General features: G+C 44.5%; 3 protein-coding genes across 3 annotated transcripts; 1 reads left to right on the top strand and 2 right to left on the bottom strand.

Annotated features, from left to right (window-relative positions):
* Positions 1-705: 705 nt before the first annotated feature.
* On the bottom strand, positions 706-4,826 carry LOC120670172 (probable ribosome-binding factor A, chloroplastic). The gene is made up of 4 exons (XM_039950240.1): positions 4,459-4,826; positions 4,210-4,383; positions 3,373-3,580; positions 706-1,408 (listed from the first exon to the last, which is right to left on the bottom strand). The coding sequence occupies exons 1-3, from the start codon at positions 4,750-4,752 to the stop codon at positions 3,425-3,427; spliced, it is 624 nt and encodes a 207-aa protein (XP_039806174.1). The 5' UTR covers positions 4,753-4,826; the 3' UTR covers positions 706-1,408; positions 3,373-3,424.
* Positions 4,827-6,517: 1,691 nt separating this feature from the next.
* LOC120670248 (ribosome production factor 1-like) lies at positions 6,518-12,368 on the top strand. The gene is made up of 11 exons (XM_039950320.1): positions 6,518-6,937; positions 7,022-7,102; positions 7,960-8,055; positions 8,202-8,285; positions 8,364-8,433; positions 8,513-8,595; positions 10,926-11,005; positions 11,132-11,230; positions 11,482-11,587; positions 11,955-12,044; positions 12,139-12,368. Exons 1-11 carry the CDS (start codon positions 6,677-6,679, stop codon positions 12,175-12,177), a joined length of 1,089 nt encoding a protein of 362 aa, XP_039806254.1. The 5' UTR covers positions 6,518-6,676; the 3' UTR covers positions 12,178-12,368.
* Positions 12,369-14,912: 2,544 nt separating this feature from the next.
* On the bottom strand, positions 14,913-16,083 carry LOC120671012 (auxin-responsive protein SAUR50-like). The gene has a single exon (XM_039951226.1). The coding sequence runs from the start codon at positions 15,918-15,920 to the stop codon at positions 15,549-15,551; it is 372 nt and encodes a 123-aa protein (XP_039807160.1). The 5' UTR covers positions 15,921-16,083; the 3' UTR covers positions 14,913-15,548.
* Positions 16,084-21,040: the final 4,957 nt, after the last annotated feature.

The following is a 21,040-nucleotide window of genomic DNA, read 5'->3' as shown; positions in this document are numbered from 1 at the left end:
ATTATAAGTGTTTAAACCTAGGTTGATTTAGACAAGTTGTTTGTTTTGGATTTCAGTGAATCACACAGAGCAACAGGTATCTGGCGCAACAGCACAAAATGAAAACTGGGGTAGTGAAGGATGCGAGCATGCAACGTAGTGCTGGAAGCTCCTGATAACACTGTCCCTATTTTTTTTTTAAAAAAACACCAGTACCTACACTTTTAAAAAAAATACATTCAAGAAATCTCTCTTGATGCACAAGGAAAAAAATTCAAGAAGCTGATTATAAAGTTCACTAAACAAACCAATATCGAAAGAATTATCAGATCAGCTGAGCTACTTATGCTTGTAACAAGCACCTCATCCTCTTTAGATGTGTGTTCAGCTGATCGCTTGAACCAGATGAGCCCTTAGCACCCATTTTAATTTCAAGATGGCAAATATGTTGTTCAGTTTTCATAATTCCTGTACAAAACAAGTAGGCACGTGCAGCAGATTGGATCACCACGGTGCTCTTCAGCTTTCACAATCCTCTCCCAGCTAATGGAAATGTTCACTAGGAAAAGCTGAAACTGAAGAAATATGCTGGGCATAAAATTAAGAGCTCAAAAGGCAAGCCATGCTTCTCGTGATGATCACCTGAATAACCATAGCTGTACCGCCACAGCAGATCACCTTAGGAACTGAAGGACTACTAATTTCCAAAAGAAACTCAGTGGAGGGTACATTTGTAACTTTGCCCAGATCATTTTCTTGTACTAGCTCAGATGAGAAAGTGCTCGTTTATCATCAAATAATACTGATGCTACCCTATTACATAATGTCTTAGAGAAAGAGGTAAAGACTGTACCCAAATTATCAGAGGTGCAAATTGGTGACCCTTAGATGCCCCTCCAACTCTTTTTAGTTCAAAGTTTTGTACTAATTTTCTAAAATGAGATCTGATTTTGGAGTATTGGTATAAAATTTTGAACTAAAGAGGGTTGGAGGTGCACCTGAGGGTCACTAATTGACACCCTTACAAATTATAGAAGAAATTGGAGACTGAAACACAGCAAGATAACTAGTGAGACGCTCGGGGGAAATTAGAAAGATACACATTACGAGTGCTAGTTAACATAACACAGAAATGAACATCAGTCAAAACTAGCTTGCATTGATGGTCAGATATCAGATCCAATGGACAGAAAAATGATTATATATCTTCAGGAGTCCTCTTTAAAATATCCTCCTCGTTGATGATCCATGAAGAAAGGATGTGACCAGCTTCTAATCGGCAGCAGGAGTGTGGTATGACCCGCTACAATTGGCAAAAGAGTTGGCTCTGCAAAGGCAAAGCCCTTCAAATGCTGAGATACTTCGGAGCGCTTCGGCAAGCAGGTGAGCAGTGAGTTACAAACTTCACTGGATTGAACTCCGAAGCAAACTGCACAGTTTAGTTATACCAATTGGAACATTACTGGCACTATGCATTAGCAAAAAAGAAAAACAAATTGATAGCCTGAGGATGCTGGATGCTTAACTCTATATATCATGATTACTACAAAGAAAATCAGTACAACTGGTAACCTTCAACACAGTCAAATAAAAAATACGAGTAAAATACACCGTGGGCACCTAAACTTGCAGCGCTGTGTCAAATAGGTCCAAGAACTTAGAAACCAGACATCTAGCCCCTCGAACTTGCGAACCCGTTCACCCCAAGTCCAGCCCGGTTTTGCATGGCTTGCATGGCATTGTGCGGCCGGGATTTTCTACAGTGACCTCGGATTGCTACAGTAACCGCGGTTTTGTTTTCCCCCTTTCTAATTTATTTCGGCTGCATCTTCGAAAAATCATAATTCTTCAATACGACATCGGATGAATTTATATAAAAATTGTAGCCCTCGACGAGATCTACAACTTTCTAGTTTTGAATTTTTTCATTTGACGATGTTAAGGTGCTCAAAAAAATTATATAAAATTACAGCACCAGAATAATCGCGTACTTTTGCTTGTTGCATTAGAAAATTAATATATTTTTTGTTTGTTGTCAAATGAAGACACTTTGTATACCAAAATTTTAACACTTTAATGATCTAAATTCTTATAGTTTTGAGTTTTTACATTTGAAATTGTTAAGATGTTGATAAAACATTATAAAGCCTCAACGTCTTTCGCGTACTTAATATGTTGCTTTATACTGTTTTATCGACATCTTAACAACTTCAAATATAAAAACTCAAAACTACAAGAATCTAGATCGTTAAAAGTGTTAAAATTTTGGTATACAAAGTGTCTTCATTTGACAACAAACAAAAAATATATTAATTTTCTAATGCGACAAGCAAAAGTACATGATTATTATGGTGCTGTAATTTTATATAATTTTTTTGAGCACCTTAACATCGTCAAATGAAAAAATTCAAAACTAGAAAGTTGTAGATCTCGTCGAGGGCTACAATTTTCATATAAAAATCATCTTTATCTGATGTCGTATCGAAGAGTTATGATTTTTCGAAGATTCAGCCGAAATAAATTAGAAAAGGGAAAAACAAAACCACGGTTACTGTAGCAAATCCGAGGTCACTGTAGCAAATCCTGACCGCACAGTGCCATGCGAAACCGGGCTGGACCTGGGGCGAACGGGTTCGCAAGTTCGAGGGGCTAGATGTCTGGTTTCTACGTTCATGGACCTATTTGACACAGCGCTGCAAGTTCAGGTGCCCACGGTGCATTTTACTCAAAAAATAGTATGTGAAGGATTTGAGCAATTATTCATTCATATCTTCTAAGTAAAACACATGAAGTTGAGAATAAATGATGTATCTCTTCCACACTTTCTTATCTTGTGGCTGCAATAGACACTCTGTTTGCTGAACAACTAAAACAACTTAAACCAAATGTGCTTAGCGCAACCCCAAATAACAAACAAAAATTCAGTACATATGTGATGCTATCATCATATCATGTCTTGTCCCCTCACAGTCTCACTCTTGAGTCATTTCTTGGTCTACATTTTATTTTTGTTAAAAGCCATATCAGTTTCATTTGGCCATTTGTCCTCTGACTGAATTTAATTTGTTTACTTTTCAGAAAAATCCAGCAGTTGTTCCCAACCTAAATTTCCCACATGGCACACACAGTAGTGTATTATGCATTAGAAGTGCTTCAACTTGATGTCAGAGAATCTATAAACACAGAATAACAAAAAACTCGACCATGGTTGGACACATTCCCTTGGCTTTGTCTAACGGGAGGGGAGTACCGAACCCTTTAGGGAGGTACTCACACAACCTAGCTTGGAGTCCAGGCACTTGAAAGCAGAAAGCATCGTAACAATATCTAAGCTAATGGTGGTGCCTGGTCAAAGGCCTCATAAACACATAACTTCAATTTCTAGAAGCGCACCTGCAGTGTTCTGTGGTAGGATGAATGATGACCAAGTTCCTAGAAAACGTGGCTATTTTACATAAATGATGTCCTCCTCATCTGGCTCGTCTGCATCCCAGTTACCATCTTCTTCTTCTGATATATATGAACCTTCTCCATCTTCCTCTCCATCTTTTCCTTCTTGTTGCTCCCTTTCCTCCTTCAGTTTGTCAAGTATAGCAAGGATCTATAAAAAGACAGATATAATTAGTCAATATTTTCCCAGTACATACAAATAACCCAAAAAAGATCATTTGTGGAAATACACCTCCTGCACCGCATCAAATTGTTTGTGTTGATATACAATTTCCTCTGACAGGCCTTTAGTTCTTATGTCCCCATAAAGCATAATGATGACACTAATTTTCACCAAAAATAACAATGAATATGCTCCTTGTCCATTGAGTTTGAAGTTCAAAAGCGAAAGAAACTATTATCCTGTATCACAATTTGTAGGGGAAGAAATACAATGATGAATAAAAGCTAAGTATATATTTCCTACGATCATGCGGGCGTGTGTTTTTGGGTGCACGAGAGTTGCTTAGCACATGTTGTGGTGGACACATGTTGGGAAACAGATTCCCGAATACTGAACAATCATATACCAAAAGCACCTATCTGAGTTCAAAGTAAAAAACCACTGCTAGTTCTGGTCTGTGATGGCAATAGTGGGAACAAGGAACAAGTACTGCTGACAGCAAATAAGCTATGTTCAAAGTAATTATAAGGTAACGAAAAGGAATGCAAAACAAAATTCGAAGCATCAAGAAATCAATATATTCGAATCCAAAATACATAGACAAATCTGTATCCTACCCTGCTTCCACGCTCCATGGACTCATCCTCGATGAACCGTATCTCTGGCGTCAGGCGCAGTTTCATCCGCTTGCCTATCTGGCTCCTGACATACTTGGTCTTGGCCTTGAGGCCATCAATGGCCACCTTCTTCCCCCTCTCGTCTCCAAACACGGACACGTACACCTTGCACACCTGCGCACACCGGAATTCAGCATCACCTGCGCAAGCCGATCGTCATCTGGGCGCGCGAGCGGCGGGTGACCTGACCTGGAGGTCGTTGGAGAGCTCGACGTCGGCGATGGTGGTTAGGGAGGAGAGGTACCGGTCGGCGCCGAGCGCGGCCTCGGGGAGGACCGCGCGCTGCAGGACGGGGTCGCGCGTGAGCATGTCGGCGAGCTCCCGCTGGATCTGCTTCGCCACCATCCGCACCCGCCGCTCCTTCGCCATGCACCGCACCACGCGCAGCGACAAGGGCGGCGGCCGCAGCAACGACGGCGGGACCCGCGCGAAGGTTAGAGCACGAGGCAGCGGCGGCGGCGCCAGCGGGCGGCACGGCAACATCGCGGACGGAAGCTTCGATCGTCGAGAGCGCGGGTGGGAGTGGGAGAGGCGAAGGGGATAGTGTTGTTGGGTCGGGTTGAAGAATATCTCCATCCTTTACTCCATTTTTTATTTTTATTTTTGAATAGTCTTTCGAATATACTCTTGAGTTTAACTACATAAACCATTCCCTCCATTCTAGATTATAAAATATTTTGGCATTTCCAGAAGTATTTTCTTTCCAAGGGGAGTATAGTGTTATAAAGTTTCTTCAAAGTTTTATGTGAGAGCATATAACTAATAATTAAGCCATTGCAGTTTTTATTTTATTTAGATATAGAATTCCCATCTATTCGAAAATTCCATGAGTGTCTCAATGCAAACAGCATTTTAAACACACTAGGAAGTTTTAAAATTTTATTGAGTAAAGTCCATCGCCGGTCCCTAAACTTGTGTCGCTGTGTCATCTCGGATTCCCGGTCCCTAAACTCACAAATCGACCATTTAGGTCATCAAACTTGTCCATCTGTGTAATCTCGGTCCATAAACTTGTTCCACTGTGTCATCCCAGTCCCTAAACTAGAAAATACATTTACATCCTCAAATTTGTTCAATCATGTCATTCCGGTCCCTAAACTTTATTTTTAATCTCATATGAGTCAAAACAAGGTGATCTAAAATCTATATATCAAAAAGTAATTTATAACTTTTTCATAATGAACTTGAATGAGATAAATTTTATATCAAAATGGTAGCCCTCAACGTAATCTACAATTAGTAGTTGAAATATTTTTGAATTAAAACTGTTTAGGGTCTCAAAATATTGTTGTAAGTTTATAGATTTTGAAATTTAAAAGTTAAAATTAAAATTTGGGACTCTAAAAACAATTTTAATTCAAAAAAATTCAACTGCAAAGTTCGCGTCGAGAGATACAATTTTGATATAAAGATTGTCCTCATTCGAGTTCATATGAAAATGTTATAAATTATTTTTTGATCGAGAGGTTTTAGATTGTCCGGTTTGAATTTAGATGAGACTCATCAATTTTAGGGACTGAGATGATATGATTGGACAAGTTTGAGGATTTAAACAAATGTTTTATAAGTTTAGGGACCGGAATGACACAGCCAAACAAATTTGAGAACCTAAATGAATGATTTACGAGTTTATGAACCGGAATGACATAGTCGAACAAGTTAAGTTTAGAGACTGGTGAAGCACTTTACTCATTTTTAAAATGCTGTAGGAATAATTTACAAAAGTTTGTGAAAAATGACAAATGAGCTCAGTTCCCAAATCTGAGCCCACTACTGATTCCAGCCCGGAAGACATATCCTGTGCAATCAAGCTTATGGTGCAATCACCGTGCAATTCAACTAAAAAATATTTCAAAAAATTCTGAAAAAAATCTTGAATGTGCATCTCAACCTACTTCATCTATATATAAAATTTCAGAGTCAAATTCGTCCTCCTCTAGAAGTTACAAAAAAGACAAATTTAGGTTGCATTTGAACTATTACTTTTGTCAAAAAAATTGTCTTTTTTTAACTTCTAGAGGAGGACGAATTTGACCCTGAAATTTTATATATAGATGAAGTAGGTTGAGATGCACATTCAAGATTTTTTTCAGAATTTTTTCAAATTTTTTTAGTTGGATTGCACGGTGATTGTACACGATATGTCCCCTCCAGCCCGTTCTCACAGATTAAGCCCAAAACTCCCAGCCCGTTCTCACAGATTAAGCCCAAAACTCCCAGCCCATTCTCAAAGCGCAACCCTCTCCTTTCTCCGTCCACGAGTCGAGCAGCAGCAGCCCACGCGCCACGCCGCTCAGAGCGCTCGCTCCCGGCTCGCTATCCCCTAACCCTAGCCGCTGCCGCTGCCGCTGCCGCCGCCGGCGCCTAAACCCTCGCCGCACTAACTCGCATCGACCTCCCGGCGGCGATGGCGAAGGAGAAGAAGCGGAAGCAGCCTGCCTCCGATTCGACGGCGCCTCCGGGCGACGAGGGCGAGGGGAGGAGGGAGCGCAAGGGCAAGAAGGCGAAGAAGGATAAGGCGGAGGCGATACGGCCGTCGCAGATCAAGAACAAGGACAAGCGCAGCGAGCTGCATGCCAAGCTCAAGCGCGAGAAGAAGGCAGAGAAGCGAAAACTCGCCCGCGAGCGCAGCCAAGCCATCCGCCGCGCCGAAGGGCTTGGAGAACAGGCAAGCAAGCGCTCTTCGAATTGCTCACGCCCCCTGTAGAGTTTGGAGTTTTTGTTTGGTTCTGATTGTGTCGGGTGTCTGCAGCCGCCGGAGAGGCAGGTGCCCCGGACTATCGAGAACACCAGGGAGCCTGATGAGACCGTGTGCCGGCCTGATGACCAGGAGGTTCGTATTTGAGTACCTCATTAATTTGATTCTTGTTAGCCAACCGAATATTGAGTTGCTAGTTTTACCGAATTTGGAGCCAATCTTAAGCATCCATAGTTTGTTTTTAGACTTCGGCTTGACGTATGTTTAAGGCCAGCAGTAAGGTGTCCATTATGCACTGTTAAGGTTTCACTTGTTTGTGTGGCTGCTCGCCTGAAGAACCTTTTAGATCAGTTAAATACTAAGTATGTTGTAGTTACTTAGATACGAATCATATGTTTAATTTGGTGCAAAAGCGTTGCAACTAATACAATACATGTGGGGTTCGATATTTAGATTACTAATGTCAAAATGTATTAATAATGACAATGTTCATAATAAAAAAGTCTCAGCAAATTAAACGCTGAAGCACAATCCATTCATCCATCCATCCATTTGGAGTTCAAATTTTGAAGCATAAGAGTGACAATGAGACAAAGAGATAAACCTTTATGTTATATAGTGTAGTAGAACAACTACACTATCTGCTTCGGCTTCCCTAATGATTTAGTCTAGTATGATTGTGCAGCACCATCTTATGTGCGTGAAACTGCATGTGTTCATCTTTATCTTGTTACTAGTAATTTGTTAGCTGTTCTTGTGCATTCTGTTCATTGTTCAATTTGATATCTTTTAATACAGTTATACTTTCTCTTGGAAAGTATTAGGAATCTATTAGTCTACTATGTCTTTGTTGGATCAATTATCATTTGGATCGCTAATATTGTTTACTCAATCTAAAGTTTTACTCGTGCTAAATGCTTTACTTAGATCATTATATCAACTTTTAGCATTTTCTAGATTTTTTAATTATGGAACAATTTTCCTGTCTGCAGCTATTTGCAGGAAATGATGCAGATGAATTCAATGCTGTTCTAAAACAGCACATAATTCCAAAAGTACTGATTACCACATGCCGCTTCAATTCAGGGGTATTTGATTTATGTGCTTCTTGTCCTTGCTTCGTGAATTTTCTTCTCCATATGTTATTTTGCCGGTTCTAATTTTGTGTTGATTTCATGTTGTTCTTGTAATGTTGCATGATTTGACGATATACTTTCTGCTTGCATATATTCAGAGGGGACCTGCCTTTATTGAGGAGCTATTGCAAGTGATACCGAATTCGCATTATGTTAAAAGGGGAACATATGAACTCAAGAAAGTATGCCATTTTACTGAGTTAAGAAATTCATTTGCTTCTGGCACCTTTCCACGTGCATTCAAATACATTTCTTTTCAGATTGTGGAATATGCGAAGAATAGGGATTTCACCTCACTTATTGTTGTTCACACAAATCGGAGGGAACCTGGTATGCATTCATCACTGTGGGGCTAAAAGTTGTTGATCTTCAGCTTGCTTGTAACATCCGGTTGGTTTTAATGTTTCAGATGCTCTACTTATCATTGGGTTACCTGATGGCCCCACTGCACATTTCAAACTATCCAAACTTGTTCTACGGAAGGACATAAAGGTACATGCTCAGTGCTCTATTTCCTCTTTTTTGTTATTGCCAGATATGCAAACTTATTTTGAACAGTTTTTGTCATGGCAACTTACTGAATGCCTAGGTTTTGTCAACTTTTGTTGAATTGAGACCTTTTGTGAATGGCATTAGTCAGACTTGTGAGCTATGTTAAGTCTTGCTTGTTGCTGAGCTATTTAGGATTCTATTAATATGAGTGCCCGTGCATTCAATTTGTGAACAGAACTTGTTTAATAGCTTGAGCAGTTGAGCCACTTTCTGCCATAAGAAAACTGCTGCTGGAGCCTGTGATGATCAAGGTTAACCTAACCGGTGGGAACCGGTCCGGTTTGACCGGTTACCGGTCAAACCGGTCCGGTCCGGTTCCGGTTCCGGCCGGTACCCAACCGGCCAAAATTCAAATTTTAAATTTGAATTCAAAAAATGAAAAATTCCCAAAAAAATTCCTAAAAATACTTCAAGGTGTGATGAATCTAATGGTGTCAAATTTTCTCAAAAATTCATTCATTTAGTATAGTTTGTGGGAATTTAAAGTTAAATCAAAAAAGAAAAAGAAAAAAAATGGGCCGGCCCATGAAGGCCCACCGATCAAACCGGTCAAACCGGCCGGTAAACCGGTTAAACCGGTCGGTAAACCGGTAAAACCGGCCGGTAAACCGGTTGCACGGGAGCGTTTGAATTTCAAACCAGTCAAACCGACCGGTAAACCGGTCAAACCGGCCGGTAAACCGGTCGGAACCGGTTGCACGGGAAAATTTGAATTTATTTGAATTTGGATTTGAATTCAACCGGTTTCCACCGGTTACCGGCCTAACCGGTCCGGTAAACCGGTGCCGGAGGGCGGCGGTAACCGGTTTCCGGTTGGGAAATAAAACCCTGGTGATGATCCCTCCAAAAGCTAAAAAATGTTGTTATTTTTTAGTTTTTAACTCAATTATATTAGAAATATATATTATACTCCAAATAAAATATTAATTTCATGCATGAATGCACATATACATATTTTTTGGGCCGGCCAGGTGAGTAGGCTTGAAACCAGCACAAATTAGAGCATATGAGGCTGCCCATGAAAGTTTGCTTTTCTACAGAAATGTGGAAATAGTGATTGGATTTTGCTGCCCTTAACACAGGACAAGGGCAAAGTAATGCTACTTGGTCATACAGAGGGTCTATACATGAATTGTTATTTACTATCTCAAATCCTAAAAACTGTTTGTTTGCTATTTTAATTGGAACCACCGCTGATGTGTTCATCTTTTGAACATGACCTGCTGAGCATGTTTTTCCCTAGCTTTTCATTAAGCTTTATGATAATGCCTGTTAGAGACCACAAGATTGTACATATTAGGTTATATTCTTGCAAACTTCTTTTTTTTTAAAAAAAAATGCCTTTACAAGTTATTACTGTCTAACTCTACAGAAGTACCTAGATGTCCTCCCTGGTTTCATTCTCAAGTCCTTTGATAACAGTCTTGCAAATATTCAATTTTATTGGGAGACAATTGTTTCTAAACAAGTCTTGTATAAACCCCTTCATTTTTGAACTCCTTATTTCATTCTTTTGTAAGGAATGCAATTTGGAACTCGACAATGCTCTACATGCTTATTAGTGAAAGGATCATACATGGCACAAAGATGAATTATATCAAATTATTTATTCATGTGGTTCGGATAGCAGAACCACTTTGCCATCATCATAGCATTAACTTTCAAGACAAAAAGGAGCAAGAAAACTGAGCACCAATCAAATTGCTATCAATTACCCCATCCTACTTGTCTCTAGGTTGTCCCTAGCTTGCTTAGGCATATGAGTTTTGTGCCCAAAAATCAAACATGCATATGGCTATGTTCGGTGCCATATGGCATGTCTGCTATAGGCTGGTCCATGTCTCTTTCTGACAAGCCATGTCCTTGTTTTAATTTCCCATGCTTTACAGCATAGTATGAAATCATTGCGCGGATGAAGTGGTTGATAACCAATGCCTTCTAGAGTTTAGACTGATGCCAAGCTGACATTTCTATACCAGACGAATCTTTATGAATGTTGGCTCTGGATTTTGCTAGCTTATTTCAGCAGCACATTGTATATCTTGGTCTGTTTGTTATGTATAAGTGATCGGCGTGTTTATTATGGGGGATTCTGCATCCATACCAGCTTGTTATTATGCTCTTAAATGGCATTTTGTCCATCAAATTTACCTATTCTATATAAATTTAATGCAGCAGAACACTATTTTTGCGAGTGTACCAGGACCTTGTAAAGTATGGGCATTTTCAATTATGTTTGTTTACTCTTTTGCTTGCTCCTTACATTACAGAACCATGGCAACCCTACCAGTCATAAGCCAGAGCTAGTGTTGAACAATTTCACTACACGCCTTGGTCATCGTGTTGGAAGGTGATTGGAGAACTTATACCCCTTTTTTCAAATGAAAGGTGGCCTCGTGGCCCCTTTCCAGTGTTTTATTATTTCAGGTTCTTTCTATTTTCTTTACATGCGTCTGTTCCCTGATTCATTTTTCAGGATGATACAATCCCTCTTTCCTCAAGACCCCAATTTCCATGGGCGCCGCGTTGTGACCTTCCATAATCAGCGAGACTACATATTTTTCCGTCATCACAGGTGCACATATCAAAATGCAGTTAGGAACAAGCATAAGAGTTATGTATTGTGAAAATTTTATGCATGTCTACACAACTGTTGTGCGCCTGGGTGCCAGACTAGTCAGCTAATAAATGATTATTTTTTTAGTAAAGACTAGTTTGACATCGCGTTAGCTCATAGGCAAGCTGATCTGTGGAATGTCTTTTCTTTTTAGTACCTGGTAATGTTTACAGCTAGCATCTTGATTTTTGTTATGGAACATGCACTAGGTACATCTTTGAGACAAAAGAAAGCAAGGTTGCTTCGAAGGACAAGAAAGCTAAGACATCTGAAAGCAAAAGGCAACCTGAGAAGCAAGTGATTTGTCGCCTGCAGGTACGGCAGCTTATAACTTTGCACCAAAGAGTATACAACAGTTTTTTTTTTAAAAAGGAATATGTTAGAGCAACATTATCCGCAATGTATCGTCATCTTTCCCTGAAACTTTCCTGGAAACATCAATATGTGGTTGAGCATGTTTGTTGTAGGCCAGTCAGTCCTTTTTTAAGTCATATTAATAGCCACCGTCTTTTATGATGTATTGCATATCAGATTTTACGATATCACTATCCTGCCAGTTAGATGTTAACAAATGCCACATATTCCTCAGTAGCAGCAAATGGGATTCACTTTAGATCCACTGCTCTGCATTATTGCTACTGATAATTTCAGCAGTAAGTCCAAACTGCTTTTGATGGCACAGGAATGTGGTCCTCGCTTCACTCTGAAGCTGCTCACCTTGCAACATGGGACCTTCGACACGAAAAGCGGGGAGTACGAGTGGGTTCACAAGGTACTGTCGCTGCTCATTTACCATGTCACGTCCACACAGTACAACTCTTTGACATTTTGCTGATATAAACAAAAAATGCTTGCACAAATCTCAGGCGGAAATGGATACAAGCAGGAGGAGATTCTTCTTGTGATGGAGCATGGGGACTCTGATGCCCAAACGGGCGGAATTGTTCCGTTGAGTCTTTCAAATTTGTGTAGAGAGGATGCTACGTAGAATCGATAAATGGATGTAACAGACTTTGATGCCTGTCCAATCAATTTTGTGGATCCAACCAAGAAGATGAGCTAATAGAACTTTGTTCCCGTCTTCATTTCCATCTAACATTTGGGGTGAGATGGTGCAACTTGTTCTTGTCTGGTCACTGGTTCCGGCGCATGATGTTGTGAAAATCAATTCCATGCAAAGGTCGTTGTCGTCCATTCAAGAGCCGGGTGGACACCTCAATTGTTTCACACTCTGCCGTCGCCATCTGTCAACAACTTATCATTGGATGCCCCCATGTTCGTGCCAAGAAAGAACCCCTGAGGTTGCTGTCAGCTCCACTGGCTCCGTCCTCCGTGGCGCGGTTGCTGCCGGAGATCAAATGAATGCCTCCCCGGGGCAGGTCTACATCTCCATGAATGACCTGGGAACTTCGGAGTTCCGATCGTCTCAAGTTGATCCGGAACAATGCCTTGTACTAATACCCCCCGCCCGGCAACCTGCAGTACCGGTTGATGGATGGTCCAAGACTTTCAGCGACGGCGATCCATGGGCGCGCGCACGTACATCCGTGCAGGCCGGAGCGTACGACGGCGCGTGCGGAGTGCCACCCTTGCGCTGAGTTATTGCCATTGCCCACCTGCCTCCCCTGTTCCTGGGGTGGCCCGGCGCCCGTGGCCACGGGCGGCCGCACATGGGCTGCCCGCCCCCGTGCCGTGCCCCCGGCGGCAGGGCACGGCACGTTACCTGCCTGCCTGCCTGCCCAGAATTCAATGGGTGGCGCCTCGCCTCGTCTCGCCGCCGGTCACTGCAGGGGCGGCCCTCTCTGCTCCTCAGGCCTGCGCCCACGCAGAGCTGAGGACGACGCATCTTCCGGTCCTGCAGCACGCGATCACGGCAGCACGGGCTCACGGCATCAGGGGCAATGGCAATGGCAGGCGGCTCCTAGCCCCAGCCGGGCAGGCCAGCCAAGTGGTCCATCGGCAGATCGGCTATCGAGCGAGCGCGTAACCCTGACCCCACAAGCTCGCATCGCATGTGAAACCGTGGGCGATTCTTCTCCCCATCGTCCACCTTCTTCTGGCGGCTGGCGCCGCGCGCCGCAGGTGACGTTGCTAGTGAGAGCGACGGCGCGCAGGTGGTGGTGCCAGGCGCTGCCGCTCCCGCCCTCTGGCCCAGGGCTCCGGCGTCCGGCTCGGCGAGCGATCCAGGCCCGTGACCCGTGCCCCAAGATCCGGCTTCTGGCATGGCACCACCCCTGGGGCTGGGGGGCTTCCTATATGTCTTCCGAAAGACAGATAGATGTGATATCTTTAAAATCCGAGGCCCAATTAATATATGACTGGCCCAGCGCAGCTGCAGGAGGACCATTGTCACCCTAATTGCATGCAGCTAGCACAAAACAGGGGCCCAGAGTGCAACGAACAACGTGCAGAAGCGGAGATGCAAGCTATCGATCCCTCTGATTTGCTGTGCTTTGCTTCTTTCTATTTTTCTATTCTAATTCAGGTATTACCATCTGCAACATTTTTTTCGAATTGATTCAACATTCTGAAAAGACTAATCCTACACTTTGGATAAACCAATTCAACATTTTTAGAATAAATGTTGAAATAGTATACTACATATGTTGAAATGACCTATTCAAAATGTTATGATAGTAGGTTGAAATGTTGAAATTCTAAAATAAAAAAAATAAAATAACATATTGGATCTTGTTTTGTTCCATTAATTCTAAAGAATATTTTGGTTCAAACGGAATGTAAATCGGATTCATGGTTCGAGAGAAAATATGATTTGAAGTTACGAACTTGTTTAACTTCTCAGCCACGCCCTCCACTCATGGTGCGACACGTGTCCACCTCATGCTGTCTGTTTGCTCCACTTCCGCCCGCTACGCGCATGTTTGCTTCTCCTAGTGTGTATCAGATGCAATCCTATACGATGCACAGATCTCAAACAGTAGAAGATATGTCCACTAAAATTTTAACGGAAGATGGATATGATTCCTGCTGGGGCTGGGGGTTGCCTCGGACGGCCTCGCACGCGCGGCGGGGCACGGATGCCGGATCGGTTGGTGGATCGTCTGCCTGCCTGGCTTGGTCGGCCCGGGCGCGCCGTACCTCCGGGCGGCCGCCGGCCGGGGAGTTTACCAGCAGCTCCCGTGGCCGTGCCCGTGCGTGCGCGGGGCCCCAGTCCCAGCCCAGCCCAGTGACCCGTGACCCGTGCAATGTATCCTTAGGCCGATTTTTTTACAGCCCAAAAATGGTTGCTCTTTTCTTAACCAAGACTAGACGCCTTCTTGAGAATGGATCGACGACGACACGTAACCAGCTGCGGCATGTGCTTCGTGCATTCCATGCTGCCTGGCTAGCAAGACCGTCGTGGCCAGGAGGAGCGTGCCACGGCGTACGATCGCCGGTGGAAAACAGCCCGGAGAGCGACGCTAGCTGCCGATATCTATCCTTGAATCCTTGATGATGATCAATACCAGTCATTGCTCTGCTCATCACGTTCCTTCTCCGGTACCACGACGGACGCACGGCTCAATCAAGCCCGACTGAAAGGTGCACGCCACTGATTCTCACTGTCACACACATGCCGCATGCAGGGGCTGCAGGCACGTAGAGAGCAAGCTAACCATAACAGGAACATCACATCACATCACCACCAATCATTTTTTTTTGGGTCAGGAGAGGAAAACACTTGTATACATCTGGTTGATCGATCTCGGTAGGTTGCAAGCTCTCATGATCTGGGCAGCTACTAGCTACCCGGCCAGCAGCTTTGCGTTGCGTGTACAGAAGAAAAAAAAAACAATGACAGTTCGTTCACTTGGCCTCCTAGCTAACCATGCGTGTGTAGCAGGAGGCCAGGAAGTAGAACCCATCACAAACAACGTACACGCAGCAGCTCGCAGGCCAGGAAGAAGAAGACACTGCTAGCTAGCTAATCATCGAAGCTAATGCCACCTCTCCATCTCAAACACCTGATCGTCTTCTCCGCGCGTCCTCTGATCTCTTCCTTCTTCGATGGACAGTTCATTCTCTCCAATGGCGGTCGGGCGGGCGCGCGCTAATATAATCCTCCGCGCATGCACCACTTGTTCGTCTTCTCTAAACCCACTCCATATTTACACACACCATTAACCTTCACGGTACACGTGTGATTACTACATACTTCGCCGCCGGCGAGCTCTAGCTAACCGGGCCGGCCGAATCAATGAGAATCGAACGAATAGCCACAGGATCGTCGGAGCACGCCGTGCACCGGCGGCGGGAGTGACGTGCGCGCGCGCGCTCACCGTGCGCCGCCGCAGGCGAGGGCGGAGGTGAGGGAGCGGAAGGCGACCTCCTCGCAGGGGAGGACGAGGATGCCGCCGGCCCCGGCGCCGGCGAACCCGAACTCCTCCTCGGCGCGCCGCAGCAGGGACCGGAACTCGGGCCGGTCCAGCAGCGCGATGGGCACCACGAACCGCCGCCGCCGCTCGCCCACGTACACCGCGAAGTGGCCCCGCGGCACGTCCGACGGCAGGCCGGACGCCTCCTCCTCCTCGTCGTTGTACTCCTCGTACCCGCTGTGCTGCTGCTGCTGGCGGCGACCCAGGCTCGAGCACCGCCGCAGGATCTGCTTCAGCCCCGACGCCGCTGCGCCGCCCTTCTTGATCGCCATTGCCCGGCACAGGTCTCTAGATTGATCGATCCGCCGCCAGCTAGCTGCTGTATCGACGACGGACGGAGCGTAGAGCGAGCTGAGAGCCTGAGGCCTGAGCACTCGGAGACTTGGAACTCGGCTGGCGACCGACCGGTGGTGGTGGGCGACGGCGAGCGGGGAGGTATATATAGTGGCAGGTGAGGGGGTCGGCGGATGAGAGAACTACAGCGCATCGGCCATGGTTGGTGCCTTGGTGGTGGTGGGGGTACGACGACGAGGCTCGGGGGGGGGGGGGGGGGGGGGGGGGGGGGGGGTGGGGTGGGTGGGGGACGGCAGGGTGGGCCCGGGCGCCCGTGGGCTTGCCGGGCCCTGGGGCCCGCACCCACCTGTCTCCATGTTTTTCACCGTACGCTGTGTAGTACGTGCAGGGGAGCCTCCTGAGTCAAGCTGGTATTCATTGGCTTGGCGTGGTGAATTTGAATCCGATCGGTCTCAGGAAAAAAAAACCACAAAGGTTTTTTAGATTCGTAAAATGGTAGTAAAAAGACGTGCATCGGATACTGTAGCACACTGTAGTATTTTTTATTTGTTTGTGGTAATTATTATCCTACCATGATCTAACTAGGCTCAAAACATTCGTCTCGTCGTGTATATCAAAACTTGCAATTAGTTTTTTTATTTATCTACATTTAATGCTCCATGTATGAGGTAAAAAAATTTAATGTGATAAGTAAATAATGAAGTTTGGATTGAGAAATTTTGGAACTAAACACAGGCAAAGAATCCGATCCAATGGTGGTGTCTGTACCGGCCGGATCTGATGGTGGGTACTGGGGTACCTGATCGTACGTACTGCCTACCTAGGGGACCTCCGAACGATCTCTCTCTATCTCCCCTTATACTTTGAAATCTTATTAAGGCTAATCTTATCCTCTTGCAAGTTGGCCTCCCTCTAAGTACAAGTGTAACTTCATTTCCAACAACAAATACTACAGTATTTACTAGGCCTACCCCGCGCTCTGACTGGGTGGGAACAGCGGCGGATCCAGCCCCCCTAAGAGCAACTAACTACACTTAAATTACTGTGGCAAATATCTAAAATCACCATTAAATTTTCAGACAAATCAATATCTCTATTGTTTCAGCCCCCTTGTCTCTCATCCTGCATCCGCCACTGGGTGGGAAGTTGATTTGGCACCTCTAGCGCCTTGTAATCTCTACTCTCCTTATTAATGAATGCTGGACATGTCAATGTCCATGTCTTTCAAAAAAAACAAATACTACAGTAACTCAGGCTTCATTTGCAAGTGCAAAACTTTTTTTTATTGAATGCGCAGAAGAACTGTACATCTTTGTATTAAGAAGAAGAAGTGTACAAAGACCTTACAAAAAAATGGCCACCCCGACATAACCCAACATTGGAACCATTGGTGGGTTCCGACAAAACAACGGCCAATGATATTACAGTTTAGGAAAATTACATAGATTTTAGACAACCCAATTAATTTGACCGCGCCGGCTTGGATCTAAAGTTGGACCTCGGACTTAATGCGGCAATCCACCACCTCTTCATTTGCAGTGCAGAGTTATGTTCGTTTTTCATCCCTGAGGATTGGGACGTTTGATTTAATCTGAAGCTTGATTATTGTATTCCTCTTTGAAATGTGATCCCACTTTATCTGAAGCTTCATCATTCCTTTTATCAGGTTGATTTCCCCATCCTCTGGCTCTATTTCTGATGGAGGCATTGGGCAGTAGGGTGGCTTTCCGTAAAAATCATCAGCCCCTGGTTGCCATTCCTTTCTACTCCTTTTCTTTTAAATCCTAATCCGACTTTACATGGAGCAATAATGCATAAAGAAGGCAATCGCAGAATGTGGGGAACAAAAATCATACACCTTTTCTTTTTTTGCTCACAGTACACACACTGGCATACATGGTGGCTTCGCGATGCAAAACCCTTGAAAGAGACTGCAGGCCGGGTCAACCGATGGATCCAAGGTGTAACGCAACACTACCAGTACGTGGCCCCTAGCTTCGAGCAAAAAGTAAAAAATCTAAACAAGCTAAGCCCGTTGACATTTGACTATTTGAGCAAATGGGGGTTGAGTTGAGAACTGAACTGAAGTCTCAGCTCAGTTCATGCATAGTCCAACCAAAGTGCTCTCTCCACATCTGACTCACACTCATCATCAAGGGCAACACCAACACCCAACATGGCCGCCGCGACGCGGTTGTCGACGCCGCGGCCAGCAGCCACGCGCGATCCACGATCCCCCGTATCCCCCTGCTTGCCCTGGAGAGTGGAGGCGTACCCATCGCCACTGTGCGGGCGGTGGCGTCGCCGCTGCCTCCGCCACACGTCCATCTATCCGGTCACTGGTCAGGCAGATGCACATCAATGCAGGTGCAGCAGGGTTGCATGTTGCCACGGCGGAGAACCGGAGATGATACATGATGGAAATAGAAGCCCATACGGAGGATCCATCGGTTTGTCGGAAATCTAAGGCCTTCCAAACGTGGGAGAATTCCTCTTCCTGAATTCTAGAAGACTTGAGGTTTTCTTTTTGTATTTTGTTTGTTTGTTTTTTTTATGATGTTGTCGTGTGCTAGATAGAATAGGATTCAGTTTAAATTGTCGGGTTTTGGCACATTTGGAGCGATGAACTCAAGTTAAAAACTTTTTAGGGAAAAAAATCAGAATGACAAGAAAAGCACAAACAGAAACACACACAAAAAAAATCTTGATCGGTTAGCGGATGCAAGTGTGTCAAATTTTCTGAATGTTCTTGAGCAACGAATATACCACAGAGTCTGCTTTTTTTCTTTGGCCCCAGGCGCCTTGAGTTTGGCAGATCAAGCACAAGCACATCTATGCAACAAATGTACACTCTTTTGCCAGGGCAAAAGTAGCTAAATTAAAGAGACCCGCACTTGCAGAGGCAGCCTATGGCAGTCATCCCTGGTTGCTCCAGTTGTTGCTGCTGATGCATCTCATGATAGGCGGATAGATGGAGGATATGATGCTACGTACGCTACGATTCATACGGGTGGCCATCTTTTGAGCTTGGCCTTGGACCATCAAAGATGGATGTGCCACTTGCTGCTTGCTCACGCTATGCAATGAAGAAGGGAGGGAAAAAGAAGAAGAAGAAAACGATGCCACGAGCTGCAGGAGATCAGTCTCTGCAGCTACAGCTTGCTTTTGCTACCATCCGTTGAAGTTTGCAGGGCATCAGAGATTCAGAGTGGTGTTGAGCCAAATACGCAGCATTGGGAGTCATGCCATCCGTTACTTTTGATATTTTAGTACCTCAATTATGCACCACACTAGTTCTCTTGTTTGTGTGCGTCTTTTTTTAATTGTTTAGTTGATCACAAGAAGACTTCTGCGTTATCAGATGACCAGGCTAATCAATCACCTACAAGTATCTTTTGAGGGGCCTATTGGAAAAAGGAGGAGTAGCTGGGATCCAAATAAAAACCAATCCTTAGAATTCCTCTAGAAGTTATTCCCCTGCTCAAAACAGGCTGGGTGGGAGCAGCCGAGGATACTTTGGTAATTTCATAATTAATTCACAACCTAAGTCCTAAGAGCATCTCTAGCAGTCACTCATTCCCTAATAATCTTCTACTATTGGAAAAAGAATGTGGTCCAGTTCCCCAATACAGCTCCCTTATCCCAATAACAATATTTCACTCCATCTCCCCTCAAATAAAAGGAGGATTCATGCTCTCTTAATATATTATTGTATTGGGATAAGAGTATTGGGAGGCTGCAAAAAAAAAACCCCCCAATAATCCTAAAGCTGCTATTGGGACATCTCCCAATACCAGTTATTGAAGAAAAAAAATATTGGGAAACTGTTGGAGACGCTCTAATACCATAAATCGTAGAAACCCCAGCGAAAAAAATTCATGTAAAAAACCATCATGAATAGTAGTAGAATTCCCACCCTCAGCCAGAGAAACCAGTATGGATGGTCCAACAATGACCATAACCACCCAACAAATATCATGGCAGCACACTCTCTCAATCCAAGGTGATATTAGGACATTTCTCAGATACGTATATGGTTTTTTTTTATGTGACTATGGTCTGTGGTTAGTGATGGTACAACAGGAAGCACTCACGAGCGCCGGCCTGTCTTTCAGTTGCTCAACAAGCAAACATGGGCACACCCAACACAATGTTGGCATGCACTTCTCACAAAAATGGCCGGCCATACTCTATAATAATCAAAACTTTACTTAATCAAGTCTCCCCATTCCACATTTTTTTAAGTCCCCTAGTCATCATGAAGGTGAGCTTGAAATCAGCTCCTCTGCACAATCCTTTTGAATGATGCTGAGCATCACATACTGCCACTGGCATGGCCATTGGCCAATGTTTTAAATAGCGAGCTAAGCCATTTAACTATCAATGTCCAAAAACGGGCTATAGCCAGCTATAGCGGGCTATAGCGGTAGCTAAGAGCTAAATTATACGTGAAAAAACTTAGCTAAATTTCTCTCAAACAGCTATAGCCGGAGATAGCGGAAGGTATAGCCGGAGATTTAAAACCTTGCCATTGGCCATGCATGGTAAAATGAAATGAATTCACCTGGGACCCAAGCTTGGATGCATTTGCCTGGCCTTTGGTCCCTTTGGCTTCACCAAACTTGCGAGTGGCCTGCGTTAGCAAACAAAGGCGATAGGCGAGCGTGCAGAGAGAGAGACAGCAGGTACATGGCACAGTCGTAGCGGCCATGCCCAAATCAGGACCAACAGTGCCCGCGAGATTTTCAGGAAGATCGCACGCCTGCAAGCTGCTGCTGCCACTGTCCTTGGGCACCAGCAGCAGACGTTTGCAGGCGATAGTAACAAGCAAGCAAGCAGACAGATCGACAAGGCACACACCCAACTGATGAAGCTGGCCAAACAGGAGCTGCGTCCTTTCGGTCGTTGCATGCCAGGGATGCGTTCTTCTTCTTCTTTTTCGGAGCTGGAGTTCCGTGTTACTCCTGAAGATCACTGACGGGCACAGCAGGCGGTTAGAACATTCAGTTCGCGGACTCGTTTTTCAGGTTGTCATCAGATACAATACAAGACGGGTTAGGAGTAGGAGCTGGTTGGGACGTACAAATCAGGCCGGATC

The sequence above is a fragment of the Panicum virgatum genome, chromosome 4N, assembly GCF_016808335.1.
Source record: "Panicum virgatum strain AP13 chromosome 4N, P.virgatum_v5, whole genome shotgun sequence".
NCBI classification, from domain to species: domain Eukaryota; kingdom Viridiplantae; phylum Streptophyta; class Magnoliopsida; order Poales; family Poaceae; genus Panicum; species Panicum virgatum.
This window is presented reverse-complemented; position numbering and strand designations above follow the sequence as displayed.

Bases quoted from the DNA above. Each gene is read 5' to 3' on its own strand.
- LOC120670172 (XM_039950240.1), bottom strand. From the start codon at position 4,752: ATGTTGCCGTGCCGCCCGCTGGCGCCGCCGCCGCTGCCTCGTGCTCTA. The intron at 4,384-4,458 runs GTCAGGTCACCC...CGGTGTGCGCAG, and splicing joins AGCTCTCCAACGACCTCCAG to GTGTGCAAGGTGTACGTGTC. The intron at 3,581-4,209 runs GTAGGATACAGA...GTCTTTTTATAG, and splicing joins CCATGGAGCGTGGAAGCAGG to ATCCTTGCTATACTTGACAA.
- LOC120670248 (XM_039950320.1), top strand. From the start codon at position 6,677: ATGGCGAAGGAGAAGAAGCGGAAGCAGCCTGCCTCCGATTCGACGGCG. The intron at 8,596-10,925 runs GTACATGCTCAG...CTTACATTACAG, and splicing joins TTCTACGGAAGGACATAAAG to AACCATGGCAACCCTACCAG. The intron at 12,045-12,138 runs GTACTGTCGCTG...CACAAATCTCAG, and splicing joins AGTACGAGTGGGTTCACAAG to GCGGAAATGGATACAAGCAG.
- LOC120671012 (XM_039951226.1), bottom strand. From the start codon at position 15,920: ATGGCGATCAAGAAGGGCGGCGCAGCGGCGTCGGGGCTGAAGCAGATC.